This window comes from Cinclus cinclus, chromosome 1, assembly GCF_963662255.1.
Source record: "Cinclus cinclus chromosome 1, bCinCin1.1, whole genome shotgun sequence".
NCBI lineage: Eukaryota > Metazoa > Chordata > Aves > Passeriformes > Cinclidae > Cinclus > Cinclus cinclus.
Genome location: NC_085046.1, coordinates 32,920,945 through 32,946,996, shown reverse-complemented (window position 1 = coordinate 32,946,996; position 26,052 = coordinate 32,920,945). Strand labels below are relative to the sequence as shown.

The 26,052-nt window shown below is 37.2% G+C and overlaps 1 protein-coding gene across 1 annotated transcript in view; it reads left to right on the top strand.

The window, feature by feature from the left end:
• SKAP2 (src kinase associated phosphoprotein 2) overlaps positions 1-16,510 on the top strand; it is a 116,564-nt gene extending 100,054 nt beyond the window's left edge. The window contains exons 11-13 of the mRNA XM_062502305.1: positions 4,729-4,841; positions 14,321-14,422; positions 14,826-16,510. Coding sequence (XP_062358289.1) covers positions 4,729-4,841; positions 14,321-14,413 — 206 coding nt within the window. The 3' untranslated portion in view covers positions 14,414-14,422; positions 14,826-16,510. The remainder of the gene's footprint in view (positions 1-4,728; positions 4,842-14,320; positions 14,423-14,825) is intronic.
• The last annotated feature ends 9,542 nt before the right edge of the window (positions 16,511-26,052 follow it).

Genomic DNA, 26,052 nt, shown 5'->3' with positions numbered 1-26,052 from the left:
AACATATTTCTACTTCAATTAACTTTCAGACTCGAGTTCTTTTTATTTTATTGTTCTTGGTGCTGACTCTTGCTGCTGGATAGCTTTGCATTAATTGCTAGTGACCTAATAATTTAAAAATATCGAAGCACTGAAGAGTTTCAGTTACATAATATAGCTTGCTGTGTCTTTTTTGTTATGACTGTCTGCACATTATAATTTCCACAATCACTATTTTAGTAAGGGTTTTTTTTTTTTTCTCTATCAGTGTAAATATGTTGATTTTGGGGTAACTAAGGAACAGGAGAAGGGAAGTGAGAAAGATTAAACTGAAAATCTTGGAATATATTAAAGTTTGAGTCCAAATAAATATGCTACAGTTGTTTTGCCCTTATTTTGTAACTTTTCTGGCCTGTGGGATAAAGGGCAAGTTACTAACAGGCTTTTATTTATTTATTTATTTTTTTAAGTTTAGGACATCATCAGAACTAACAAACAACTGGATTCTTTAACAGGGCTTGTCTTGTTTGGTGATTGGGACTCAAAGCTGAGAGTCTAGATCACTTGTTTAAGACACTCATTCTGGTAGCATTAATTCTGAACTTCAGATGTACCTCCATCTTTAAGACTTCACTATGGTAAATATTGAGCACATCCTTACCAAAAGGGCTGCAGTTTGTCTTTATCAAATGTTGTTAAGTAATCTTCCAATCTGGCACTATTAACTTTTGAAAAATCTTACCAAGAGTTGAGGAACTTGAGTCAGAATGGTAAGCTGTTTAATATACTAGGCAGTGGACCACAGTTGTGAATGGAAAATATTCACATGTATTCCTTCATCCCACAAGGAATGTGCAGGCAAGTAATAAAACTACTGGCTCTAAATCACAACCATAGTAGTGTCTGCTAACTTACATGCCATCAGTGTTAGCGTGGACAGCTGAGGGAAATCAGGCACAATCACATTTATCCTAATGTTTTATGTAGTGCAATTGCATATTTAGGTTGTAATTCATGCTTTTGTTTTGGTCAGTTTAGTGTTCTGTCAGGCTTTTGCTCAGAAATGGGAATTGCAAAAATCGTCACAATGTATGGGGCAGAAATGAAACAACCTACAATTAGATTGGCTTAGGCTGTAGTGGGACAGCACACTGAAATCCCTCTGAAATATGTACTATTAATCTGTTTTTCAAGTTGTGGTTTGGTTCTTCTTTTCTGTCTGTTGTGGTTGCTAGAATATTATGATAATTTTTCCCCCTTGAGTAATCCTTGGGCATTCCTAAGTTTTAAATAGTCTAATATTTGAGATGCATTCTTGAATGATGTATTTGCCAATTTTTTTTTTCTTTACCTGAACTGTTCACCTTTATTTCTTCAAGTATGTATTGTCAGATGCTAGTATTTTCCAGTGAAATAAGCAGTCTGAGACTGCTGTCAGAGAGGCTGGCAGCCATTGCCTTTTGATCTGTCAAAATAAATCTGAATTGTTTTTATCAATATATTGAACAAAAATATCCATTGTTCCTGTTACTGTTACTGGAAAAGCAGAGATAGCAGAAGTAAACCACAAGGAATTATTTTAGGAAAAGTACTGGAAACTACTGGATAATAGTTCATTCAGGTAGTTGTTCTGAAATGAAATAAATATTTTCTGGAGAAACAACCTACCCAAAATACCACTCACCCATTTCTTGGGATTGGTAGTCTTAAAAGCAGTGGGTAGGTAAAACCAAATTACTTTCTGCCCTCAGCTACACACTTAATGTTTTTTTATCATGTCTTATTTGTATTTGTGGCCAAGTGACCATACCTTCAAAATGCAACACACTTCAGTTTAGCAATTATGTCATCATAGTATTTTTAAGGCACACGACATTTTAAAGTATTTGAGAATAGAGTGTAATTGTAAGAGTAACACCAGCAAATCGATACCTTTTGAATTTGAACTGTAATGGGCATGTAAGTTCTTGATGCTAAATCCATCTGTTTTCAGATACTACATATGTTTGAGAAGCTTCACATTATTTCACTGCCATATAAATACTGAATTTCTTTACTCAGACCTCCTGGTTTTGTTTTATACCATTCTTCAGAGGCAATAAAAGGGAATTTGTCAAGGTCTTCTCAAACTGAAAGGGACCAAAGTAAGAACGAGTGGGCTTGTGTTTTTCAGGGGTTTATGCAGCCTTAGCATTTTTTTTTCTTCATTCTCCACCTGTGTTTGCAAGCACTATGAATCATTTCGTGAACCTTTTTTCACTTTAGGTGCATAAAGTCTGAAGTTGCATTTACAATTGTCTTTTATGTATCCGTAGTTGCCCTTATAGAATTTGGAGAAACTTGTGCTGGTGGGCATGAGAGGGGATTTCAGATCTGAAATTAACACTTCTTGAAAGACCAGCATAGTTGTTCTTGTTCACCAATTTACACTGCCACTTTCTTTCCATGTTTTTTGTTTCTGTGCTCCTGGTATACTGGTATGCATTTTTCTGAAAAATGTGGCTTTCTGACTTAACCCTATCATATGTTGAATTCACAAATGAGGGCACAGAGCCATGGTTAGTATTTGGTCAGTATCTTCACTGTTGCAATAATCATATTTTAAGATGCATCTTTTCAGTCTATTCACATTATTAATCGAGTTGCTTTCCACTTAAAAACTTAATTAAATGCTCATAATGAACATAAAAGGAGAGACATGTCTCACCTGCTGTTGGGTCTCTTGTCACAACTCATTTTAGTGTTAACAGGAGTAGCTTCAGACATATAAAGGTAAGACCAGAGCTCAAAGTGGTAAAGGTCAGTGTGAAAAGTCATGATTTCTTTCAGTGATGTTCTGAAGAAGTAGAAGTCCTGATTAATGTGTTTTAAACAAAATCAATAAGCCAACTGATGAAAGATTTGAGAGGTGGGATATACCAAAACAGTTCTTTTATTTTTTTCTCATGTGGACTTATTGTTTATGACACAGAGTTGGGCACTGTGATCAGTACAGTAAGAAATTACCAAGGAGATTCTGATTTAATATTTATCACGAATTAATTTGTGCTAACCTGTGTTACTGTTTATAATTGTCTAATGCTAAATTGGTGAATAATGAGGTGAAAAACAGGAAGGGCCAAAATTTGGAGGTGCAACATTTCAAACTGATTATGCCTTCATGTGGAAGTGATTATGTCTGTGCATTTAAAAATAACCAAGTCTCTTATTTCTGAATAATTGTGAACTTTCCTATGTGTGTCGATTGATGCTTTTGGGGTGAGGACAGAAGATTTTGGGCCCTGGCAGCCAGAATGCCCCCTATTGCTGTAGCAAGTCGTAACTCCTAATCACCACTTTATGGAAAATCAAATTGTGGGTAACTGGAAAAGCAGCTTTGAATTGAAGGTTGTGAATATTTAGCCTTATGACAGTATTGACACCCAAACAAGATAGCACAGAACACAGGCTGAAATGGAGAAAGAGAAAACAAGCTCTTCTTGCTCATACAGAGAATAATAAAATTCAGAGCTAAGTATTTGCCAAAATAGAGAAGAACACAAGTTGAGTGCAGCTATTCTTTTATAATGAGATGCTTTCTATCTCCTGATACTTGATACTTTAGCAGGATTTTTTTGGCAATAAAATGAACCAATCATGGTTAAATTGTAAACTATAAATAATGGTGTAGAGTGCTAATGACATGCAAATGTAACTGGTGTATGTTGGAATAACCAGCAAGCTTGTAGTTCAAGGATCATATAACAAAACTAAGATGACAGCCTTGATCCAGCCAGTTCAGTGATATTTATGTTATCAGAATTAGAAGATAGCTTTCCAGTGATGTAAATTATTAGTACATATACATTCTGTCTGGTTAGTGTATACATAATGTAACCGGTCATCTTAGTGGTATTGCTTACATTCTTTTTGCATTAACTCATCACACTCCATTCTCATGGAATTAAAAACAGGAAATAGTTTGCAGTGCAACAGAAGCAGCCAGTGTATTTAACTGTGTGTGAGCGCTGTGTTTCAATAGATGTACTCTGTATTGTAAATGTATGACAAAGCATTTATTACTGTGTTATTGCCGTATTACAGAGCAAAGAGTGCTAAATAATCAATCAGTTAATGGTCTGTATGGCAGCTTGAACACAGCACATCCATTGTGCTTATGCTGTTAGAAGGATGAGTTTGACTGTAGTGTAGTTGCACGTTTAGCCAGGGCTTAATGTCCTAAACTGGAGCTGACACAAATATTTTTGAAATGCAGCTTCAGCAACAGTTTCCAAGTTCTCCAATATTTCAGAAGGAAGAATCAAGGATTATCTCAGATGTTCTCAGAGAAGCTGTTCAATTTTGTTGGAACAGGAGAGAGAGGGGGAGTGTATCACAAAATACTTTAGCTTCCTTTCACTGATTGTTATTAATTGTATTCTAGCAGTTTTATCAGTTTCACATTGGGATACATATATGACTTGCTAGAAATATACTGGTAGAGGAAAAATAGCTGCTTTAAGCTGCAGCTTTGAAAAATGCTTTGAAAGCCTGTAGCTACATGTCTCTCAGTGATGCAACTTGCCAGTGAAGGGCTTGCACATTAAACTTATTTTTCACTTGCTTTCATGGCAGAAGGGAGCTGTTTCTGAAAAGAGGAATAAGAAATGTGTGTTAATAAATTGCTTTTTACTATCTGGAGATTTAAAGAGTAACTTTGGTTATCCTCAGTCTTGGTTGTTTTATAATTAGATGCTGTTTTCTTTGCAGATAGCAAAAATATCGATTATGCCAATTTCTATCAAGGTCTGTGGGACTGCACAGGAGATGAAACTGATGAGTTGACATTTAAACGTGGTGACGTTATTTACATTATCAGCAAGGTATGAGACACTACTGGGGCTACGTGGTTGTAGAAAGAAAGCCATGGCACAAGGGCACATTCCCACAGTTTGGTGGGGGGAAATTGGCACTCCCTTTCAGATCCTTTGTCTGCGATCAGATAGTCACTGCAATTAATTATTTTGTCAAATGAACTATAATCACAATTAAAACATAGCCATGTAACAGGAATTAACTTTAAAGCATGTTTATTTACTTGTTAAATCTTGGCTGCCATTTGTTAACTGACTTAACAGGAGACAATGTACTTTCTGCTTGTAGAAGTTAACCTTGTAGAATTTTAAGTTATCTTGTATGTTATGTTTTTTGTTTCCTGTTTTATATTCCTGACTCTGCTGATTCGGACTTTTTTGGGATCTTGCTATAGAAGATGGTTTGTTTTTTTGAACTGTGCTTTCATGTTTGTATGTATATCGTTATTGTTCTGAGAGCTCAGATTCCAAATTTGTTTGCTCTGACAGATTTGGGCATTTTTTACTACGTTTCTGTTTGTAAAGCAAATGAGAAATATAATTTCTCTCATCTGAATTGGCACTAAACAGTAAAGGCATGAAGTTTTATTCTATGCTAATGTTGGTTAATTTTCAGATTTTTCCTTGACCTCCCCAACAAAAACAAAACATCTGTTAAAATATATATCTCAGGGTCCATTGAAGTCTACCTCTGAATTAATCAGAGGAAATTTCTGTTCTCCTCACATATTAGAAGAAAGAAAGCAGAGCTTTTAAAGTTCTCATTGAAAAAACTACTTTTTAAAATATGTGTCTATCTAACTGCCATTCAGTGCAATTAGTACAAAAAATACTGTAGTTCACTGAAATACACAAGTAGGTGCCTGAAAGCTAAAGACATCTGTTTGTCCTAGTTTCAAATTAAGTTTTGTCACAACTGCTTTAAATCTTCTGTGATACCTTTAACTACATTTCTAGATAATAAATGTAACAGGTTCTGTTTTAAATAAATTTAAGATTTATGGATAGAAGGATAGTCCTATATAAAAATATAGACGATGTATTACTAATATTAATTTGACCATGTATGTGTTTTAAGGTATTTCATTGTCACTTAAACTAATAAGTAAATTGCATTACCAAAGGCTGAATAAAGCCTGTGGACTGGGCAAACTTTCAAGCAGTTATTCAGCACTGAAGAACACTGAATTTAAAATAACCACTTCTTCCCCCTCTCACTCCCCCCAGAAAGCCTATGAGCGAATGGATTCCACTGTATGAGTTTGGCCTCTTTGTGAGTTGTGCTCTTTGGGTACATTATGGGAACTAGAAAATCTTAATCTTCAGCTTGTAGGTGAAAAAAATCATTTGCTACTCCTTCCCCAAAAGAGTGAGAAATGTAATTTAATAAATGGAGCAAAATAGAAAAACAGTAGCTTAAGCTGTCCTCTGTATATCAACTGTCCTGTTGCCAAGCCGTGATTAATCCGTAATCGGTCCTTGAAGCAGGCTTGCTGCTCCCCCAGATATATAGAACCTCTCTCTATGGGAATGATTTCTATTCCAAAATACAGCCCAGAAAATTCAGCCCTGTTTCACTTAAAGATTGTTACAGCTTTTTCAGAAAAATGAGTGTTGGCCACTACTGTCAGCTTGGAATTTAGGGTCCTTGGAGGGGAAAGTGCCAGAGAATTATCTATCTTAACCATCCACTTGATTCACTTTCAAGGCCTAATCATTTATGAGCTCTTTGTCCACTAAGTGAAAATATAACCAAAGGAAAAGTGAGCCTAACCATCCTGAAGTGGGTCAAGACTTTTCTTCTAAAATATTTCCTAATCCACTACATTAATAGTTGGATTTTGTGGCAGTCGGCAGGAATCCTAGGCAATTTTTTAATTTTTTCACACCATCTAGTGGTTGAAAATGAGAGATGCAGGCACTGACAGGGGGGCGATGTGTATGCATCCAAAATGGTGTCATAAATTCAGCTTCAGCTGAACCTAGCTGTGGCTGTATTGCCTTTCTATCATATGTCAGCCAGGAACATTACTCTTGAAAATCACATTTTGCTGATAAGGAAGTAAGTACGGGTATAGCCATGTTATAGTAGGAAGGGTGAAGCATTAACAAAATATTGAGCATATTTGTGCAACATGTAATAGTTCTTTGTTTTACAGTGAAATATAAATGATATAGCCTGCTCTGATCAACGTGATAATCTCTCCCAGCAATAGTTATGCCAAAGCAATATATTTTTACCAGCTTTTCTCATACCTCTATTGAAATTAGGGGGAAAGCAACTATTAGTTTCCTAGAAATTAGATCATTAGTATAACAGAAGTAATTATGAACCAGTTTAGCAAATTTGGGCATTTATAGAATTTAAATAAAGCAAGAGGAGCAATATGTTCCATGTAAGTTTCTAGGTAAATGTCTTTTAGACAAATGAGCATGGTTTCAGTTTGGCAGTGTTTACTTCCTAAAATAGCTAAGTATTATGCAAAGACAAATCCCCAGAACTTGCTTTTAAATGAGCATCAAAACTCAGTGTTATTGCACCGAACATGAGCTCATACTCTGACAACAGAGATACCTATGCCCAACCAGTGTACTTACCATAGAAAAGCATGTTTTTCTTGTTTCAAAGGTGTATTCAAAAACTATTTAAGCTATTTTCTAAATATTTATGTCAGCTGTGGCTTTTGTGTGGCAGCAGCCCTGGAGGCTTTTACAAAAAAAAACCCAAAAGCCTAACAGCTTTTCTCTAGTTTTTTTTTTACCAAGTTTCCCCTCAAAAGTTAAATTTTTGATCTGAGCAGAATTAACAGAACTATCACAATAATACTTGTTAATTTTATTTAAAAACGTAGTTAACATTTCAGATTAATTGATCAATGTATCGGTACCGATATACTATTACTATTATTTTAATTTATAACATTCTTGAACATTCAAGTGGCTTTTATCACTTACGCTATGAATGATGTGAACTTTCTGAAAGCTATACACCCTTATTCCATAATAAAAAAAAAATAGCTGTACTGATAAAGAGACTTGTTAATAACATTTCTTAGTTAATATTGGCTGTTAGAAATGCAATACTTTGTAGTCCTATTTTCTAAAAGGAAGATTGCTCTTAACTCCTGCTCATTTATGGGCTTGCCTTTGCTTTCAAGCCCACGTGATAAATGAGAAAACAGACCATAGTACAGCAATCATTTTTATAAAGCTTCCATAGCTCTACTCAAGAAATCAATTTCCAGAAGCAAAGATAGCTGTGGATGGAGCTAGTTCTATTTTTTTTTTTCCTCCTAAGTTTTGTATGCACAATGTATGCAAGTGCAGTATTTGCAGTACTTGTTCGCTTGCTTTAGGTGTATGTTTTGTGTTAGGAAGTTCCATGGTTTCATCAGCCAAATGCAAGTAATAGTGAAAATTTACCTTGATATATTAGTGGCTATCTGCTTAGTAGAATTACTGACATTTTTTAACTTTAAACTTATTTAACATACTTCTTATTTATATTTGTATTAAAATAGAAAATACTACAATATCAGAAATTATATCTTGAACTGGAATTCTCCTTAATTGTTATTATTTCACTGCACACCAGTGCTGCTCACTCTGGTATTTATGATTCATGGAAACCTCATCTATGACAACCTCTTACTCCAGAATTTTTCATGAAAGTAGAGTGTTAATGTGGTGCTTAGATTACCCAGTATTTTCAGTGGTTGTCTGTTTCATGTGTAGCTGATTTTTGTTCTTTCAATACAGTAAATGTTAAAATACTCACATCTCAACCTGCATTTTTTGCCTAGTAAAAAGACAAAGAATCTCCACAGCTCATGTTACTGCTTATGAAATAAAGGTGCAACTTAACCATGCAGCTGTTTCAGAATCACTGTGGACATTTTGTTCACTATCTGTATAATTTTAATAAAATATATTTTTGCAGTATTTTTTACAAAAATATATGAAAGACATACTAAAATCCTGAGTGTTTTATTTTGTCAGGTTGTTTTCTGGCTGATCTTACTGAGATTTGTAATTTCTCTTCCATGGCCATACTGCCTATGCCTCCTCTAGCAAATAGTGAGTACCAGCAGGAGCACATTTGCAGAGTGGAACACTGAGTGCTTGAGCCCTGCTGTCCACACCATGCCTTTTCAAAGCTGTTCGATGTCCGAAGAGGTCTAGCCTGGTTTTGTGGAATGAGAACACATTGATGGTTGGAGCATGTTCAAGTGCATCTTCCATTTTAGCTTCATCTGAAATAAATGTAGTGTATGTGCTCTGAGGCTGATGGCTCTGCAAAGGGAGCCAGTGGGGGGAAGGTGAGAGATTTGGGAGATTCACTTCAGTGGGATGTTTCTGATGAAAACTAAAATGCAATAATAGTTGTATATTACCCGTTTCCTGGCTTGTTTAGTTTTAATCTTTATGGGTGGGGATGGAAGAAACAATAAGTATATGTCTAAAGACAGCAGTGAAGGCCTTTAAACAGAAGGTTGGTTAGAACTAATGCAAAGTGACCCTAGCTCTGTTGGTTTGCATACTGATAATATGTAAGCCTTTATCTATCAGATTAGGAAAAAAAGTTGGCCACATGTCATCTAATGGAAAATAAAATGGCCTTTCTATTGTTCCAGGGTGTTTTCTGGGGGCCGTTTTGGTTCAGAACTCAGTCTGCTTACTGTGATTTATATTGGAAATCTTTAATTGCTGTATATTTTCTCTCATGTCATTGTGGGAAATAAAACCTAATAATGCAACCATACAATAAATCTGGTGCTTATATTTTTAAAGATGACCATTTTATTGCTGTCTTAAAACAACTCTACTACCTGTGAAGAAGTCTCATTCAGTTATTTAAGACATTTATCATTCTCTGCTTTTAGAGAAAATGCTGTTCTGTGCCAAAACTGCTCCCTGGTTGATAGTGTATCATTCAACAATTACACCAAAGGAAGTTCTAAAAGTTTTGAGCTAGTATGAATCTCCTGGATGAACTGGAAATGTTTTAAACTATTATCTTGCCAAAATTGTACCCTAGGATGTTCTTGGCAAATTTTTTTCCCCTGCTTCTGACACATATTTAGCTAGATAGTAGAGGTTAGTTATTTTAACTCCAAACAAGGCTATAGATACGTTTTACTTTTCAGTTTTAACATTTGCAGGTATTCAGCCTATAAGTTTGTATTACTCACAGTGCCACTAGAAGAAGGAAGGAGAAAAATCTTGAATTCACAAACTTCAGTTGTGTTTTTTTAAAATACAACTCAGTTTTTTTTTTCTTTGAGGCATTGAAACACAATGATAAATTTCAGCAACTCTTTTAAAACCAAACAAATAAAAAAACCCACACCACAAACATGAGAAAACATACCATATGTATTCAACAATGGAGACTAATTGCACAAGAACTAGATGTTCTCAACTTTTACTAAAGTCAGTAGAAGTTAATATGCTGCAAAGCTTCTGGAGAATCTCATATAGACAGAGGAACTGTTCTAAAGGTAGCAGCTGCTTTGGAAATCCTCAAGTATAAAAATTTTCTCTTTTTGTATGTCAGAATATCAAAATTCTTGTCTGTAGAGGACTAACAGCTTGGATTTAAATGGTATCTGTAGAAAATAGGGAGCGTATTGCCAATCATTGCGTTTTCCCCAAGTACAAAAGGTTGTATGATCAGTGTCTCATGAAGTCATGGGTACCTAGACATCAATGCAGTGAAATGGGTGGGATGAGGACAAGGATAAGCATTTGCTCTCAGTGTGTTCAGTTAAGAGCATTTAAGGAGTCTGTAAAGCCTGATGGGATTTTTACCCCCTGCTATCTGGCATGCTGTACAGAGAGTGTTTTGCCAGCATGTTAAATGTTAAATCGTAACATGTTCCTTCCTGCCCTGTGAAATTATTTCACTTTGGTTAATAAATTTCTGCTGGGGGAAAAAATAATCCATTCTATGACAGTAGAAACGTAGAAGTAGCTTAGAAAGCATTTGGTCATTTGTTAAGGTTGTTGTTTCATATTATTTGGCATAATATATTCCATTGGCCTGGTGTTCGTCTTCCGGGGAGGGGGGGTGTGTTTGTGGTGGCCCCCTCCTCCCCCCAGCCCTGCTAACATTGCCTGGTATGGCAAATGTGCTCCCTGTCACATGTCAGAGCATGGCCGCACACTTGTGCATTCTCCTCATTGCAGGGCGGCTGGATCTGGCCCTGCCCCCCTCTCCTATCCCTCTATTTGCCTTGGAGCAATTCATTTTGCAGTTATTGAATTTCTTTGGAGAGTTATTTTCATACAGCGAGCATCACAGCACCTCTGGATCTTGATAGCGTTTCTACATAAGGAGAAAGAAGCTTTGTGTTAGTAATTACCTAACATTGTCAGGAGCTGACTGCAGGCCTCTTTCTAGTGATAACAGAATAACCACATAATGTAGCTTTATAGCACATGATTAATAGAAAATAATTACACATCCTACAAAGGGATGCAATATTTCTTATAAATTGACTACAATGGTTTCCTGTAGATTAAAGGACTCTTCATTATTTTATCAGTCCTTCTGAAGTATAGTCGCTTGCCTATGTTAACAGTGATATTAAGAGCTGAATGCAGTGAGGGATACCAGATGGTAAACCCAGTGGTACCTGAGATCTGAAGCTGATGCTTGCACAAGCACAGTGTTTCCCAACTTTTTTATTAATATAAAACTCCTAACTGTATTCATATCCTTCTGTATATTGATCCTTATTTTCCACAAATGTGGACTGCAGACTTTTATTCTACGTGTCTTAAGCAGCAGTAATAGACATATGGACCTCACAACAGCAGTGTATTAATAAAATTATATTGCTGCAAAGGAGTTTCTAATTGATAACATTGATAGAAACAATACATCAACTTGGATATTATGTGTGACTTCAAGAAAGGACTAGAGGGGCTGCTTATCTGCCTCACTAGTTAAGCACTCTTTCATGTTACTGAGGATAGGAAGGAGGGGTTAGGAGTTTAAAGAGAAATGTCTGTACTTTAATAAGTTTAAAAGGGAATGCTATCTAATTATTCTAAAACCAGAGATTAAGGTTTTATGTTCTTGGTAGCCAGGTATCTGCATTATATTTTTATTCAGACTTCTATAGACTGCAGATTGTTTAATTGGGATTCATGTTGCTCTTGAGACCCATGCAAAGAATAGTAATGTAAAGTAAAGGCTTCTGTGTTGCAATATTGTCTGTATGGTATAATGGTTGCAGTGAATCCTTAAATTAGTTTACTAGTCTGTTACATCAACATTCATTTCATCTTCTCACTTAGCTTCATGCCAGAGCAGTAAGTGGTGTATTAGTAAGTAGCAAAACCCAGAAAGTTTTCAAAACAGCAGCATGCTTTTAATTTGAATTTGAGCTATCTGAATTGTTTCTTTAAAAACAATTGTTTCTAAGTCCATGTAGTGTTGCTAAGTGGAACATTTTCAATGGATAATGTAATCCACAGGCTTTTTCTATGCCATTTGTCATACGCAGTTTAATGACTGCTTAACTGAGCCACTTCCCTCATTTCATGTATTGTTTGTTTTTTTGGCTGATGTCTACCAAAACTTGCTTAATCACTCTTGTCAGTCACTGTGCAAATTCCATGTAGCAGCTTAAAATCTTTTGTTGCTTTCTCTTGGAGAGATTTATTGCTGAGATTCCAGTAGTATACGTGAGTGCTGCTCCTTTCAGCAATTTCCCACTTCAGTCTTGAAATCTAGTTTGTATATTTAAACAGTGTATTTTGAGATAAAGTATAGATTTTTAAACAGGCTGATCTGGAAGATTATAAACCTCAGTGTCAGAGTATTGTTTCGCCTTTAAGGATTTGGGGTGTAATGTGAAGCCCCATGGGAAAGGTTATTAACTTCTGTGGAGTGTGCACTGAAGATCAGGTTCAGATACCTCTAGATTTTCAAGACCAAACCCATCCCCAGCAGTCTGCTGTGCAGTGGAAGCGGGAAGAAGGTGGAAATATTTTTGCAGCTTTCTTGTTTGCATGCTCACATAATAAATGAAGGTTTTCCTGCTGTTTTTAAGTGGATTTCCTTTAAATCACACTTACTGCAGTATTTAATGCATAGTAGGATAGAATCTTTTAAATCACCAATTAATTGTTAAGGAAGGGAAGAAAATGTTTAATTGAAGACTAGTGTTCACCCTTCCACAATTAGAAAATACAAAACTCTGTGTTTGCCTGTATTTTAATGCAAGCATTAAAAAACAAAAGAAGGCAAAGAAAAAAAAAAAGTCCACATGAAAGCAGGCCATCATAGTTAAGCACAGAGAGAGCTGAGTACACTTAAGTACCTCATAGGACCCCAGAGAACTCTTGGCCAGGCAAAATATGCCAGCAGCAAATCATTATAGCTCGGGCTCTAATGAAACGCCATTAACCCTTAAGCTCCACTCGGCTATTTATAACCAAAAAACTTTACCTACAGTTCAAAATAGTAGCTTCATCTCAGTAGGACCAGTAATTCAAAATCCTAGAGCCTTCTGCTCTTCTTATCAGAAGAACAGTGTAACAGGAAGCAGATGTTGCTTATCAGAGATATCTGTGTATTTTCTATTTTACGTATTTGTTCCGAAGTAATTTCTGTCTTACTAATCATTCAGTTTTGAGTATGGTCTCTGTGTTAATAATGCTTAATTTCTCACTCAATATATGTGTGTGTGCAATTCCAGCTGTTACAATTTATTAAACAATTGTTAGGATTGATCTTAAAATCTCTCATAGGAAAAAAGTGAATTATATACCACAATGTACAATAATTACATATCAGTATTACATTATTTTATTTTTACAATAATTATATACCACAATACTCTTACTTGGTACTGCTTTTGGAAGATATTATTTCTTTAAACAAATTCATTTTGTTTCATATTTATCTCACTAAGCCTAAACATATTTGAAACAGGAGTACATTAGTCATCTGTCAGGAATATGAGATCTGCTGTAGAATTTTCTGCAAGCCTAAAGCAATAGTAGACTTTGTCCATAGAAAGATATTATGTATTAGATATATAGTGTTCCCTTCCCTTTCAGTGAAGTAGTTTTTAAAATGAGTTGATGGTAAGTTTCTTAGAGTTTAGCTTGTGATACTAAAAGAATCCCTGTTGATTGTTATATGTCAATGTTGTGCTATTAGATTTTAGTTACAAAGACAAGGTTTTTGTATTTTGGATGAACAGAGAATAATGAGGTTGGCTATTTTTAGTAGGTGTTAGAGAAGCCGTAATTAAGAACTTTTCTTGAGTATGCCTGGTCTTTTTAAAATTTAGCTTCTGCCTTTGCCTAACTGCATGTGAATGCCTATAACAAAAAGATAAAATGTTTTAATTTTCAGATGAAATGATTATAGCTGTATATAAGAGAAAGCATCCATAAGGAGTTGCATACAAAACTCTATTGCATTTATATCAGACTAAAGGTTAATACTGCGTATTGTTTTCAATTAGGAGTACAATAGCTTTGGCTGGTGGGTAGGAGAATTGAAGGGAACCATTGGCTTGGTGCCTAAAGCCTACATAATGGAGATGTATGATATTTGAGAGGCCTGGGTAAGTACATTTTAATCCAATCTTCTGTAATGGCTTATATGATCTCTTGTTCTCTGTTTCATAAGTATGTCTTTCCTGGAATCTTTGTAGGAGTCCTGTTAACATAAAGATTATGGCAAAATATATTGAAGGTTCATTTAAAGTACTTTTTTTTCTGGGATTCCATATGAAATATTAAACCACAGATACAAAACATCTATTTAAAAACTGTGCTCCTTTTCCCGATTTTTTAAAAAATAAAATTGGTGTTGTTTCTATTTAATTTTGTTACTTTAGTAATATGTATATATCTGTCTGTGCAGAAAACTGTGGAAGGGGATGGATATTTGGACAGGGTTTGATATGCATGTCTGAGGTTTTTTTTGGTTAATGATGAACTTTCAACTTCCCTCTCCTTAATCAGGAGAAATCTGCACTTGAAGAGTGGTGTGCAGCTGCAGTTTACAGACCCAGCCTCTGGAAGAAGATTCTGCTGTACATGTTTTGCGGTTTCAGTGAACGTAGTCAGATCGCTGCCTTGCGTATATTAAACATTATAAACTGGAATTGATCATAACTTTACGGAAATGTTCTTCTTAGCCACTTTTTATAGAATTGTAATGCTAGGAAATTAATAGATGGTAATTAACATATGGGGCACAAGCAGCCATGTAATGCCTGTTGCTCTTTTGTTTAACATGCTAGCAGCACTCTGTATAGCTGTAGGTTTGTGGTTCTTGGGGCATTTTGCTATCTTTTCCTGTTCTGCATATTGAGAAAAAGTAAGCAGAGCTTTGAAGGTAACCTGTTGTTCAATTCATGCGTGCATTAACCTTTTAATACTCACTGTACATCTTGTGCAGTTTCGTCAGAAAGTTGAGGGAAATTTATGTATAATATTTCAAGTCTTCAGGGTATGCTGTTTCCAGATGTTTTAAAGTTATGCTTTAGCCAGTGATTAATTTTTCTCATGAATTTAGTATTGTTAATTACTATTACTATTACTGTTATTATTATTTTGTTGACATATAGTGAAGATTTGATTCTTTTGCTGGTGTAATAGATGAGCCTGTAAGGTAATACTGCCATGGTACTGTTCTGACTTGGGCATGGTAATTCTATGAAAATTTGTGAAAATGTATTAACCCTGACAATTTTTGCTAAGTCAACACAAGCTAAATTGCAGGTAAAAATATTTTTGTCCGTGGTCATGTGAAATATTTTATCTGTACCTTACAGATACTTTTTCAGAGTCAAATCTGGATACCTTGGTAGTATGTGGAATTCTGATACAGGTTGTGTGACAGAGATCTTCATCTTCACCTGTGGATTAGCAACAGCTACCCGCATTCTTGTGTCAAAGCCGGAACTTTGTGGCTAAAGAAAAACATTCATTGAAACATTAAAAAAGTACACTAAAATACTACCCCATGTGGACAAGAGGTTGGGCAAGTCAAACTTAATACTTTACATACCCTTCTTTTGGAGATGTGCTTTACCATTAGAATGCAGGATCAACTTTTTTTGGGTGCTCCCAGAGAGCTGATTTGTGAGACCCTTAATCTGCCAACGAGGCAGCTCAGGCCAGCCTGTGACTTGCTGAGTCTGTGCAGGTCCCCGTGTGGTTGCTTGTGCTGTTTATGCTTCAGGCAGACCCCGGGAACACTGTGGGTTAAAAGGAAACGTTAGTCTGACCTCGGAATTTGGATCCTTTCGGTAAACTAAGATGTTGTGCTCTGGGTTAGCTGACGTGTGGTACTTGCTGGTACACTGAATTCTAATAGGCATCCAACGGGACACAGTTTTGTTGTAATTTTTTTTAAAGAGATAGTCATTGGAATTGATTCTGTGCGTTATCAGCGAAGCATTAAAATGATAGATTATAGTCTTCACATCTTTTACTACTTTAATTTGTCAAGCGTACTGGTGGATTGTGTACAGAATGTGAAGCGTTAATAGCGGGGTTGGAAACGCTCCTTCTCCCTTGGTAACATGGCAGCGCCATAAATCTGCCCACCAAAATGGCTTTTTATTAATTACAGAATTCCGAATCCTACCACCACCACCACCACCACCACCACCACGTGCGTTTTCGGGAAGGAACCCTGCCCTCCCCTGAGAGCTGGCGCGTTGGGCCGGCGCTGCCTGTGGGCCCGGCCCGGCCCTGGGCTCCGGGCTCCGGGCCCTCGGCTCCGGGCTCCGGGCTCCGGGCCCTCGGCTCCGGGCTCCGGGCTCCGGGCCCTCGGCTCCGGGCTCCGGGCTCCGGGCCCTCGGCTCCGGGCTCCGGGCTCCGGGCCCTCGGCTCCGGGCTCCGGGCTCCGGCGCGGGCGGGGGCGGCCCCGGCGGGCGCGGCCCTTGCGCTGCGCGGCCGCGGCGCTGGGTGGCAGCAGATTTGCAGATTTGCAGATTTTCGTGGGACGGGCGGAGGCGGATCCCGAGGCGGATCCCTGTGCCGTCGCTGTCCCCTTCCCCCTTCCGTGCCGTCCCGCGCCGTTTCTGCCGCTTTTCCAGGAGAGGGAGTCCTTACCCAAGCGATGAGGGGCAGAGCTGCCCGGTGCGGCCTCTCCTGGGTGGTGACAAGCGGAGACATCGAGTGGCTTTTGTCTGTAGTTCTCTTTTAGGGCTTCCCCCTGCTTAGTGCTTATTGCTGAGGGCGAGTAAATAAACTGCCTTGAATTCAAAACGTGAAAGATGTCCTGAAACTCACTGGTAATATCTCAGAATAAACCAGCGGTGGACCACGGATGAATGGTTTACTTTAAATCTGTGTGAATACCATAACCTTTTTTGGATGAGAAAATCTCAGTTAATACAACTTAAACGAAATGCGGGTAGAAGATGCTAATCGCCTAATTTTCTCTGTTCACTTAGACTGTGCTTGCCTTTCTGCGAACGGATTTTTAAAAGGTTGTTGAAACTCAGGTTGTACAGTGTTTTACTTGATTATTTGCTGTGTTCTGGATTTGTATGGTACTGCCATTAGATCTTATAATAATGTTCTACTCTGCAAATTTTTAAGGTTCAAATAAAGTTTAATTGTTTGCAAACTGTTATGATGCTAATAATTCAACAGCCTGCTGTGTTACTAATGAAATTACTTTGTTATGATTAATTTGGAAAATAGTGTGTTGATTGTAGTAATTAAGCACAACAAGGTGAAGTAAATGATTCTAATGCCATCTGGCCTCCAGACTGAATGAAGAAATGAAATGGGGCTGTCATTTGAATTTATTCAGAGAAGTAAGGGTAATACAAAATGCTTTTTATAGCAGAGGCACCCGGATATAATCGTGCCACTGTGTAGTATCTTTTCATGTGCTTCTGTATACGGATAACTGGTTCATGTATTTTTGCAGCATCTCCTTGGGATAGACCTCTTTGTGCATACTGCCGCTAATTACGAGTACTGACAGCAGTGCATGCACTGTTTCTTCTATCAGAAAGATGTATGGATAAGATTTAGAGAAGCGATATGGCTCAGCTTACCTTTTGCTCCCCTGTTAAGGATAAAAACTTTCTGTGAGTGGAATTAAGCTGAAAGTGAATACTAATTAAGATCCCATTCTAAATTCAAACCTAAATCCATAACCTTCTTTTTTTTTGGCCCTGCAGTCTGAACAGGACACAGTATTAGAAGGAATGTAAAGAATAACCCTCTAGAACCTGATCCAAAGACTGTTGAAACTGGGAGCCTATTGAATTCACTTGCTTTTGCATCATGATCTCAAACTAACTCAAAACCAGGCAAAATAGTTTCAGAGTGCTTTTTTGCTGAATACTCTTTGTCCTTTTTCTGAAAGAGATGCAATTATTTCCATAAGCTGAACCAAAGGAAAGAACAGCTCTGATTTCTCTAAGCCAAGTGATAGAAATCCATTTTTCTATCTCAGGTTCTTCCCAAAATGAAGTTGTGGGTGTAAATTAGAATTCTGTCTTGATAAAGTTCAGTAAGATCTATGTTGAAATATTAAAGTGTGGTGAAAGTACCCAGGTAGATGACAGTGGTGTGCTCTTCAGGTGCATGAGCCATTTGAAGTTTCTCTCATCTCTCACTGAAGTTGATGAAAAATTTATTAGTATGTAACTGTGGGAATAAGCATATGCATGAAAACTTTACAAACAACTTTCCACTTTATATAGCATGAGGTACTGATAAACCCTGAAGACCTTCACTTACCAGGGTTTCTCTGAGGCTGGTATTTGTCAGACAGGAGTCTGTTTAATTCCATTTTTATTTAGGAAATCTGACACTAAGCTCAGCAAAGAGTGCTCTGCCAAATCTGCACCCCTGTATTAGAGTTCACTTCCTGCCCAACATCCGTTGTCTTATGTGAGGGACCAGCACCAACCAACTTCACATTACAAACTTAAAATTGTGGATTCAAGATGGATGCAAGCACAGGATTTGGCACTTCTGGGATGCAATTGTGACTTGACTCATCTTTCCATCCTCCAGGAAGAAGTAAGGGGGCTTAGATGGTGGCAGGATGAGCAAGTGAAAGCAATGCAGCTTTTCTTATCCAACTGTGTTGTACTAAGGAATATATATATTTATTTTCCCTTTAATTGTAAAGCAGATCAGGCAGTGATAACCCAAGAATTGTTATATCTTAGCCTTTAATGGATTTGTTTAAGAGTGATTTTGTAATGGGATCTAGACAATTCTGTTTCTGCTGTCTGGAATTGTCATTAGTCCAAGCTATCACACAGAGAAATTCATAGAAATTCAATTGCTGGGTTCATAGCAATGTAGAAGAAAAACCTCTGCATGTGAAAGCTATGTTAACATAAGTCAGATTTAAAACTGAAACCGTCAGCTTCTTCCCAGCTTTTTAGGAGGACAAGTCTTTTAATTAACAGGAAAAGCTTAAAAATCCAAGGTGTCATATTTTAGCAATGAGTTGGAGAATAAAGTACAACAGTGCAGGCAGCCTGAGAAGAAGAGCTGCTGGTAGATGAAGAGGCAGATAGTTTCAAATGCCACTAAAAAACAATCTATCTCTATTAATTTTCTGCTCTAGCAAACTGATATGTCGGAGCTTTTATCCTAAAGTATCCTCACTGTCTCACAACCCGTAGAGCAAACTTCCTTTCACTGTCTGTTGTAAAGCAAGTGCTACTCCATAAAGAGATTTGTTGGCTAATGAGCATTTTACAGCAAGACTTTAAAGTTTATTCTGAGATGAAAAAAAAAAAATCCACATTCAGTTACAGTGGGAGGATTTATGTTGGCAGAAGAGAATTACGCATTTGACCACTTCCAATCTGCTGTAATTGCTTCCATATTTGTAAATAGTGTTGTGGGATTTTTAATGGCCATGGCAATAAGGACTTTAGTTTTACACCTCATACTACTAGACAAGCATGTAGCACCCCAGAAATGACTCCCGTGCAGAACTGCCTGGGGTAAAGGAAAAAAAGCATTGCACAGGATCATTATCAATCTTTGAAAAGGCCAGCAACATGGATGTGTGCCTTGGCAGCCTCCCACCCAAGAGCTGACATGGCTCAATGCTGCTTTTTAATAGTCAAATCTAATAGGGTCAGCGTGAGAGGAGCAGAGCACAGACAGTCTGACAGGCATGGGCAACTCAGTTTGTTCATTGGTGGTCTTCAGCCTCTCAAATTTATTTCAGTGTGGAAGGGAAAACATGAAATCTGTAAACAGTCACATGGCATCAGGAAAACATCTTCCTTTTCTATTGCTCTCTTCCAAGAGGACTGCCATTCTTTCCTTATATTTAAATTAAAAGCAGCCAGGCATGAATGCACATGTGTGTGTAGGAAGGAGTGGGTTTTATGATATCGTTGCTTACAATCTTGTTTTGATGCTGGTTTTTCCTTTCTGGTATTTACGTTGATATGCTCATAATGGCCACACTACCTTTACCACAGAAAAAAGGGTATTTCTAGATTTAAAAAAAAATATTTACAGTTGTTGAAAGGCTCTAATCTATTTGCTTCTCTTTTGTCATTTCCCACCATTTTAGTGCATTGTGTCAGCAGTATCTTATCAAAATCTCTCTGTCTTTTGTGACAGTAATTTTTGTTTGTGTGTAAAATACTCCAGACTAATGTTTTGAAACTCCTTTTCTTCTTATTTTCAAGCTAATTTTGGATTTAGTTTTAGGGTATTAAACCTCAATGAAAGGGGAAGGAGTGAACAATGTGTACGTCTGGAGTTCTGTTACTTGACTAAAGAATAGGCAATCCACATTAGCCGTTGTGAGAACTGTTTTGGAAGGTGTCTAACCAGCTTCCTTTCCATTCATTTGTTTCTGATTCTGAGACTTTCACAATATGCTTAACTACTTCTAGACTGAGACTACCTATTCAGCTACTTGCTGTCCTGTGATAGCCACCCAAGGTCACCTATAGGTCGTTACTGACTTGTGACTAGAATTGCCTCCCTCTAATGTATTTGGTTCTGCTTTAAAGGCAGAGCTCAGGAAACACGCATCTTCTGTCTGGAGCTTTGTAAATTTTCAGGTGAGTGAAAGTTCAAAATGCAGAGGCATCATCCAAAATAATTTCTCTCACTAAGTTGTGTTTATGATTTGTATTTCTCTGAATACTCTGTCTTCACTTTATTCCTGCATTCATTTACTTTAAAAAATTATGAAGAAGAGGACACGCACCATGAGATGTCTTCCTAAAATATCAGATTTTGATTGGGTCAAATTAAGGTTTCAGGTGCAGATTATGTGAATTCTACTTGAGAGAGTGAACTTGAATCCATACCAGTGGTAATCTCTGTCAGGCTTTGGCAAGCAGAGAACAAAGAGCTACATGTCTGGCCCTTAGCTGAAAACTGAGCCTTACTGATCTATGTCTGATATTATCTTAGGCCCTTCAGCTGCACTGTTGCTTCTGAGCATCTCTAATAAATTCAATGAGCTAGAAATTTATGCAGGTGTTTGTCCATCAGGTATGGATCAGGATTTTGAATTATAGCCTGATCTGACAGAATGGCATACAAAACCATGGTGTGATATGTTCCCATTTGTTGGTCCTCAGACTGGCTGATGATTCCAAGAAGTATACGTGGACCACAAAGGGATTTCATTGTGCCCATTGCATTAAATGGTAATGATAATGTATTTCAGTGGAATTCTATTTTGCACATTCTGGCTGATATAAAGGAGGCCTTCATGCAAAATAGCCTTGCTTAGATGTCATAGCATCTGAAACATGGGGAATATGTGTTGGAGTAATTCAGTCGAAAACTGACCAGGGTAACTCACAGGGATCACAGAACTGAGCACTGAGCAGCTACTGAGGGCACATATATTTCATTTGGTAAACAGTGTTTGATTATGAATTAATTATGATAATGCAGACAATTATTTCAATAACTTTGTCTAGTTGACAGTCACAATAGACATACTGTTTGTTAAATGTATTAACTGAAATTGCAGTAGCTATTCAGACTATATTCATCATAATAGTTGGTAGTATATGTCCTTCCCTTGTCTGTGGGCTTCTGAGTATTCTGCTCATCCTGAGTGTTGTAATTTTTGCTGGTATTACAGAAGAAAAATTGAAATGTAGGCAGTTGTCAATGACACAAACATATTCGGTCTTTTCCACTGTCTGCTTGTTTAAAAGTCAGTTCTGCATGTATAGTTTGAAACAAGGGAATTTAACCATTTGACTCTCCCTTTAACTCAACAAAAGTTATGTAGGTATTTCTTAAACTGAGAGCACAGTATTAACTCTGCATTGACAAGAGTAGGCATTAGTCACATAGTTCTCTTGGCCTTATTGCAACTGCTCCTGCAACTTCTTACTTGTGAGATACAGGATTTAGAATCATTGCAGAAAATTATATTTTTAGTAGTTTAAAGTATAGTGCTAGCCATCAGTTGACCACCTGGATACAGGGTGTCAATTTAGCTGTGAAGTTGTTCATGATGTTCAAAATCACTCTGTATCCAGCACTTAACAAATACAGGGAGTATTATGAACACAAAGCAAATGGCTTTGGTGATTTTGATCTCCAGAGAAGATCTTTTTGGCATAAGATAGTTCTTGTAACCAGATGGAAGTATTTTACATCCTACTCATTTTGAACTCCCAGTTCACACCCTGATGATCTGTACACTCTGTGCTGAGGTCTGATTGATTATACCAGGATTAATTGGGTTTTACTCTTCTGAAAACGTTGCAGGTATGCCAGATGTGAGAAAAGTTGTTTGACCCTGTCTGTTTCATTGTCTGCTCTGCTTCCCTACCAAATCAGAATTGTATAAGGGCAGGTATTAGTACTGTCTTCAGGAATCTTTATTATAGACAGCTGTCAATGGTACATGAATGCTTTTGCTGTGCCTCTCCTTTCAGCCAAGGAGTAAGTCTATAATAGTGAGGATATATCTTGTTATATGAGTATACTGACACAGAATTATAACATCTGTATATGGGCCACTGACAGTCCCTATGTCTCCTAGTATATTCTATTTTCTCTAAGCCAAATTTATTGCTCTCATAATTAAGTCCTATCCTGAGAACTTAATGGAGTTGCAGGTTCTGAAAGTAGGAGGAAATACAGTTCCTTGCCAGGAGCTTGTGCAGTGTCTGCTCCAGTCTACCCAGGGTGTAATTCCACCCGTTCTGAGTGAAGGGTGGGTGACAGAAGACATGGCTTTAGAACAAACTCCAAATTGGTAATTTTTATCATTTATTCCATCTCATGTTAGGAATGCCCGAATAGCCTTTTGTTCTCAGTAAGTATTACACCCCTAGTTGCTAAATGGGATCAGGTTAATCATGGATGACACCAAGAAATAACAGGCTTACATTGCTTCCAGGTAGAGGCGGATCAGGCACAAGGTGAAGCTTTCCAGTGGTGGGGGCAGTGAAGCATTGGGGTTGGTTGCCTGGGGAGCTTCTGTGATTTCCATTTCTGGAGGATTTGGAGAACCTGCAGGGAATGAACTCACCTGCTAGGAATGACTGAACCATGGCGATTCCTGCCTTGGGGTTGGGGCATGTACTAAATCACCTCCTAAGGTCTGTTCCAGGCCAGTTTTTGCAATTCCGTAAGTCAGCAGTGAGCTGACACTGCTGTGAAATGGCAGAATGAATACAAGCTCAGTCCTATTCTTTGCCTGGTGCACTAAAAATGCTTCTGCTCTGTGGGTTTATGTGTTCCTTATCCTCCTTCAACTTCACAGTCTCCAAGCAGGAACCAAGTTCACTATTTCTTACCCAGCAAGCATGTTAGTGTGTAACCTCAGTAATTAATTCGGTTCACAATTAGTATATTTTTTAAGAGGTAAAGTATTCTTTAAAGTATCATATACCTCAAAGTGTGGCTGACTGTGATAGAGCCAAACCAGTTTTGACTATATATAGTGTTACATTGATTCTGATTGAAATAGAAAGCATTTCATTCACAGTTTTTAAAGCAAAATAGGTAAAATTTCAGACTGTAGCCATTTATTCACCTTAGGTTTTTAAGGCAAAAAGAGCTAAAATTTCAGATTGTCGCCATTTATTCACCTTAGGTTTTTAAAGCAAAATAGCTAAAATTTCAGATTGTAGCCATTTATTCACCTTAGGTAGTTAAATTTTCATTAACCAGTTGGGTGTCTTAGGAAAGAAAGAAAAAGATTTAAAAAGCCTTCAGTTTTCTCTCTTGTCTCTTCTGAGAACAGAAAGGGTTTTTTCCCAGAGTCCACTCAAGTAAATAGAAACATTCTCATCCTTACAATAGGCTTTGGATCAGGTCCATATGTAAGGACAGTCGATTCCCCCCCACGCCCCCCCCCCCCCCTTTCCCCCCCCATACTCTTGAATGTATGACATATATTTAATCCTGGCAGTATTCTTTATCTCTATGAGAAGTCCTTTTAATTCTCTGTAAGAAAGTGTTCTGTGATGTGGCTACCTGATTTTATTGAAACTCACATGTCAGGTAAAAAAATTACTGCCTTCCCTGTCAAAACTGACAGTAATTACAAGGCCAAATATATTGCTGTGATTGACTTGTAAAACCAAATCTGTAATATTTCAAGTTTGTGAGCTGGCTTGTGCAGCTCTCAGGAAATAAAACCCAGTATTTTCTTTGCAAACTGACATCTCTTTATCCGTTTCTTTTATCATCTTTGTTTTTATTTGTGAGAGCAGTGAGCATACAGCATTTATATGGAATGGACTGGATGGCATTTAATGAGTCAGCTTCTGGGGAAAAGTAGCTAAACAGTAGCTAAAGGAAAGCCAGGAAGGTTTAAGCAACGGTACCTTTTATGTGCTCCTCTTTATGCATGATCTTTCAGCAATAAATACTGCATATTGATTTCTTAATTGTAATGGAAACATACTTGGACAGGAGCAACATTATAGCCTATTTGCTGCCTTAATTTTTAAAGACATTTTAAATTTTAAAATGGATACTGCACTAAATGCAGGACAGTGCTCTTAACTTGATGTAGAAGCACTTGCTCGTCAAGGCTGTGTTGCTGAGAGCTCTTTCCATTTCAGCTGCCTTACCTTTGTAAAACCAGAAGAATCTGTAGTTGGTGTTTAGATACACTTAGCATGTGTAAAATTCTCTCCAGATCATACAAATCACTTTAAACTGGTTAGTGAAGAAGCTCCCCAAATAGGTTTCTGCAAAAAATTAAGTATAAAAGTTTCACTTGTTTATTTGCCTATGAAAAAAAATAAATCAAATGTGCAATAGTTTCCAGGTTAATAATGAACTGAATGAGGACTTGTAGTAAAAAAATGATCTTTCTTTGGCTGAAGGAAAAAAAAGAGGACACTTACACCTCAAATAAATGTATAAACCAAATGCTGACTTAAAGACTTCTTAAAGGTGGACTAACAGCACTACCTGAAAATTAAAGTAAAAAGAGGAAAATATCTCTTAAATATCATGTAGTCATTTAGCTGGAGTGCAAAAAATAAATATGAGTGTTAAAGCGATATATATTAACAGCCACAAAGAGACACTTGGAAGTGGCATCCACAATATCGTTTATTGTTTTGAATGTACAATACCAGATGATTTTAGAGCAGGAAAGATGAAGTTGCCGTTACAGGGGAAAATATTCTCCATTTTACTTCATCATTTCCAGTCTGCTGGGTATTTGGATGGTATTGCCGTTGGGGTTTTAATTTTTTTCTTTTTCCTTTTTTTTTGCTTTCAAAATTATTTTATATTGTATTCTAAATCCAAACCAGTGAAGCAAAGCCTGGGAAGTAATAATTTCTTTGAATCTTAATACGGTCTGTCTTCTTAATGAGCGTACTGCACTGCCCTGAAAACAGCCCTTTACAAATAAACATGCTGGAAGTGATTTAGCCACAATGTCCAGACTGTGTAAACATCCAATTATTACAATAAAATTGTCAATAAATATACATTACTGCTCCCTTTTCAAACGTTAACCAACTTTCTCTTTGCTTGACAAAAAGGTATAAATTGTATTTTTATGTCTCAGCGGGTTTTGTTTTCATTACTCTGCTTGCTGCTCTCCAGACAAAAGAACGCAGACTAATGTCTGAGTTATTCCTGGATGGTGAAAACTCCTACAGTTGTTTATTAGCATGAAGTGCAGTGTTTCCTTTCACAGCAAAATTAACTCCAAGCTTTCACAGTCTGATGTTTCGTCACAGCATCTTCCCCCCCCCACAAAAAAACAAAA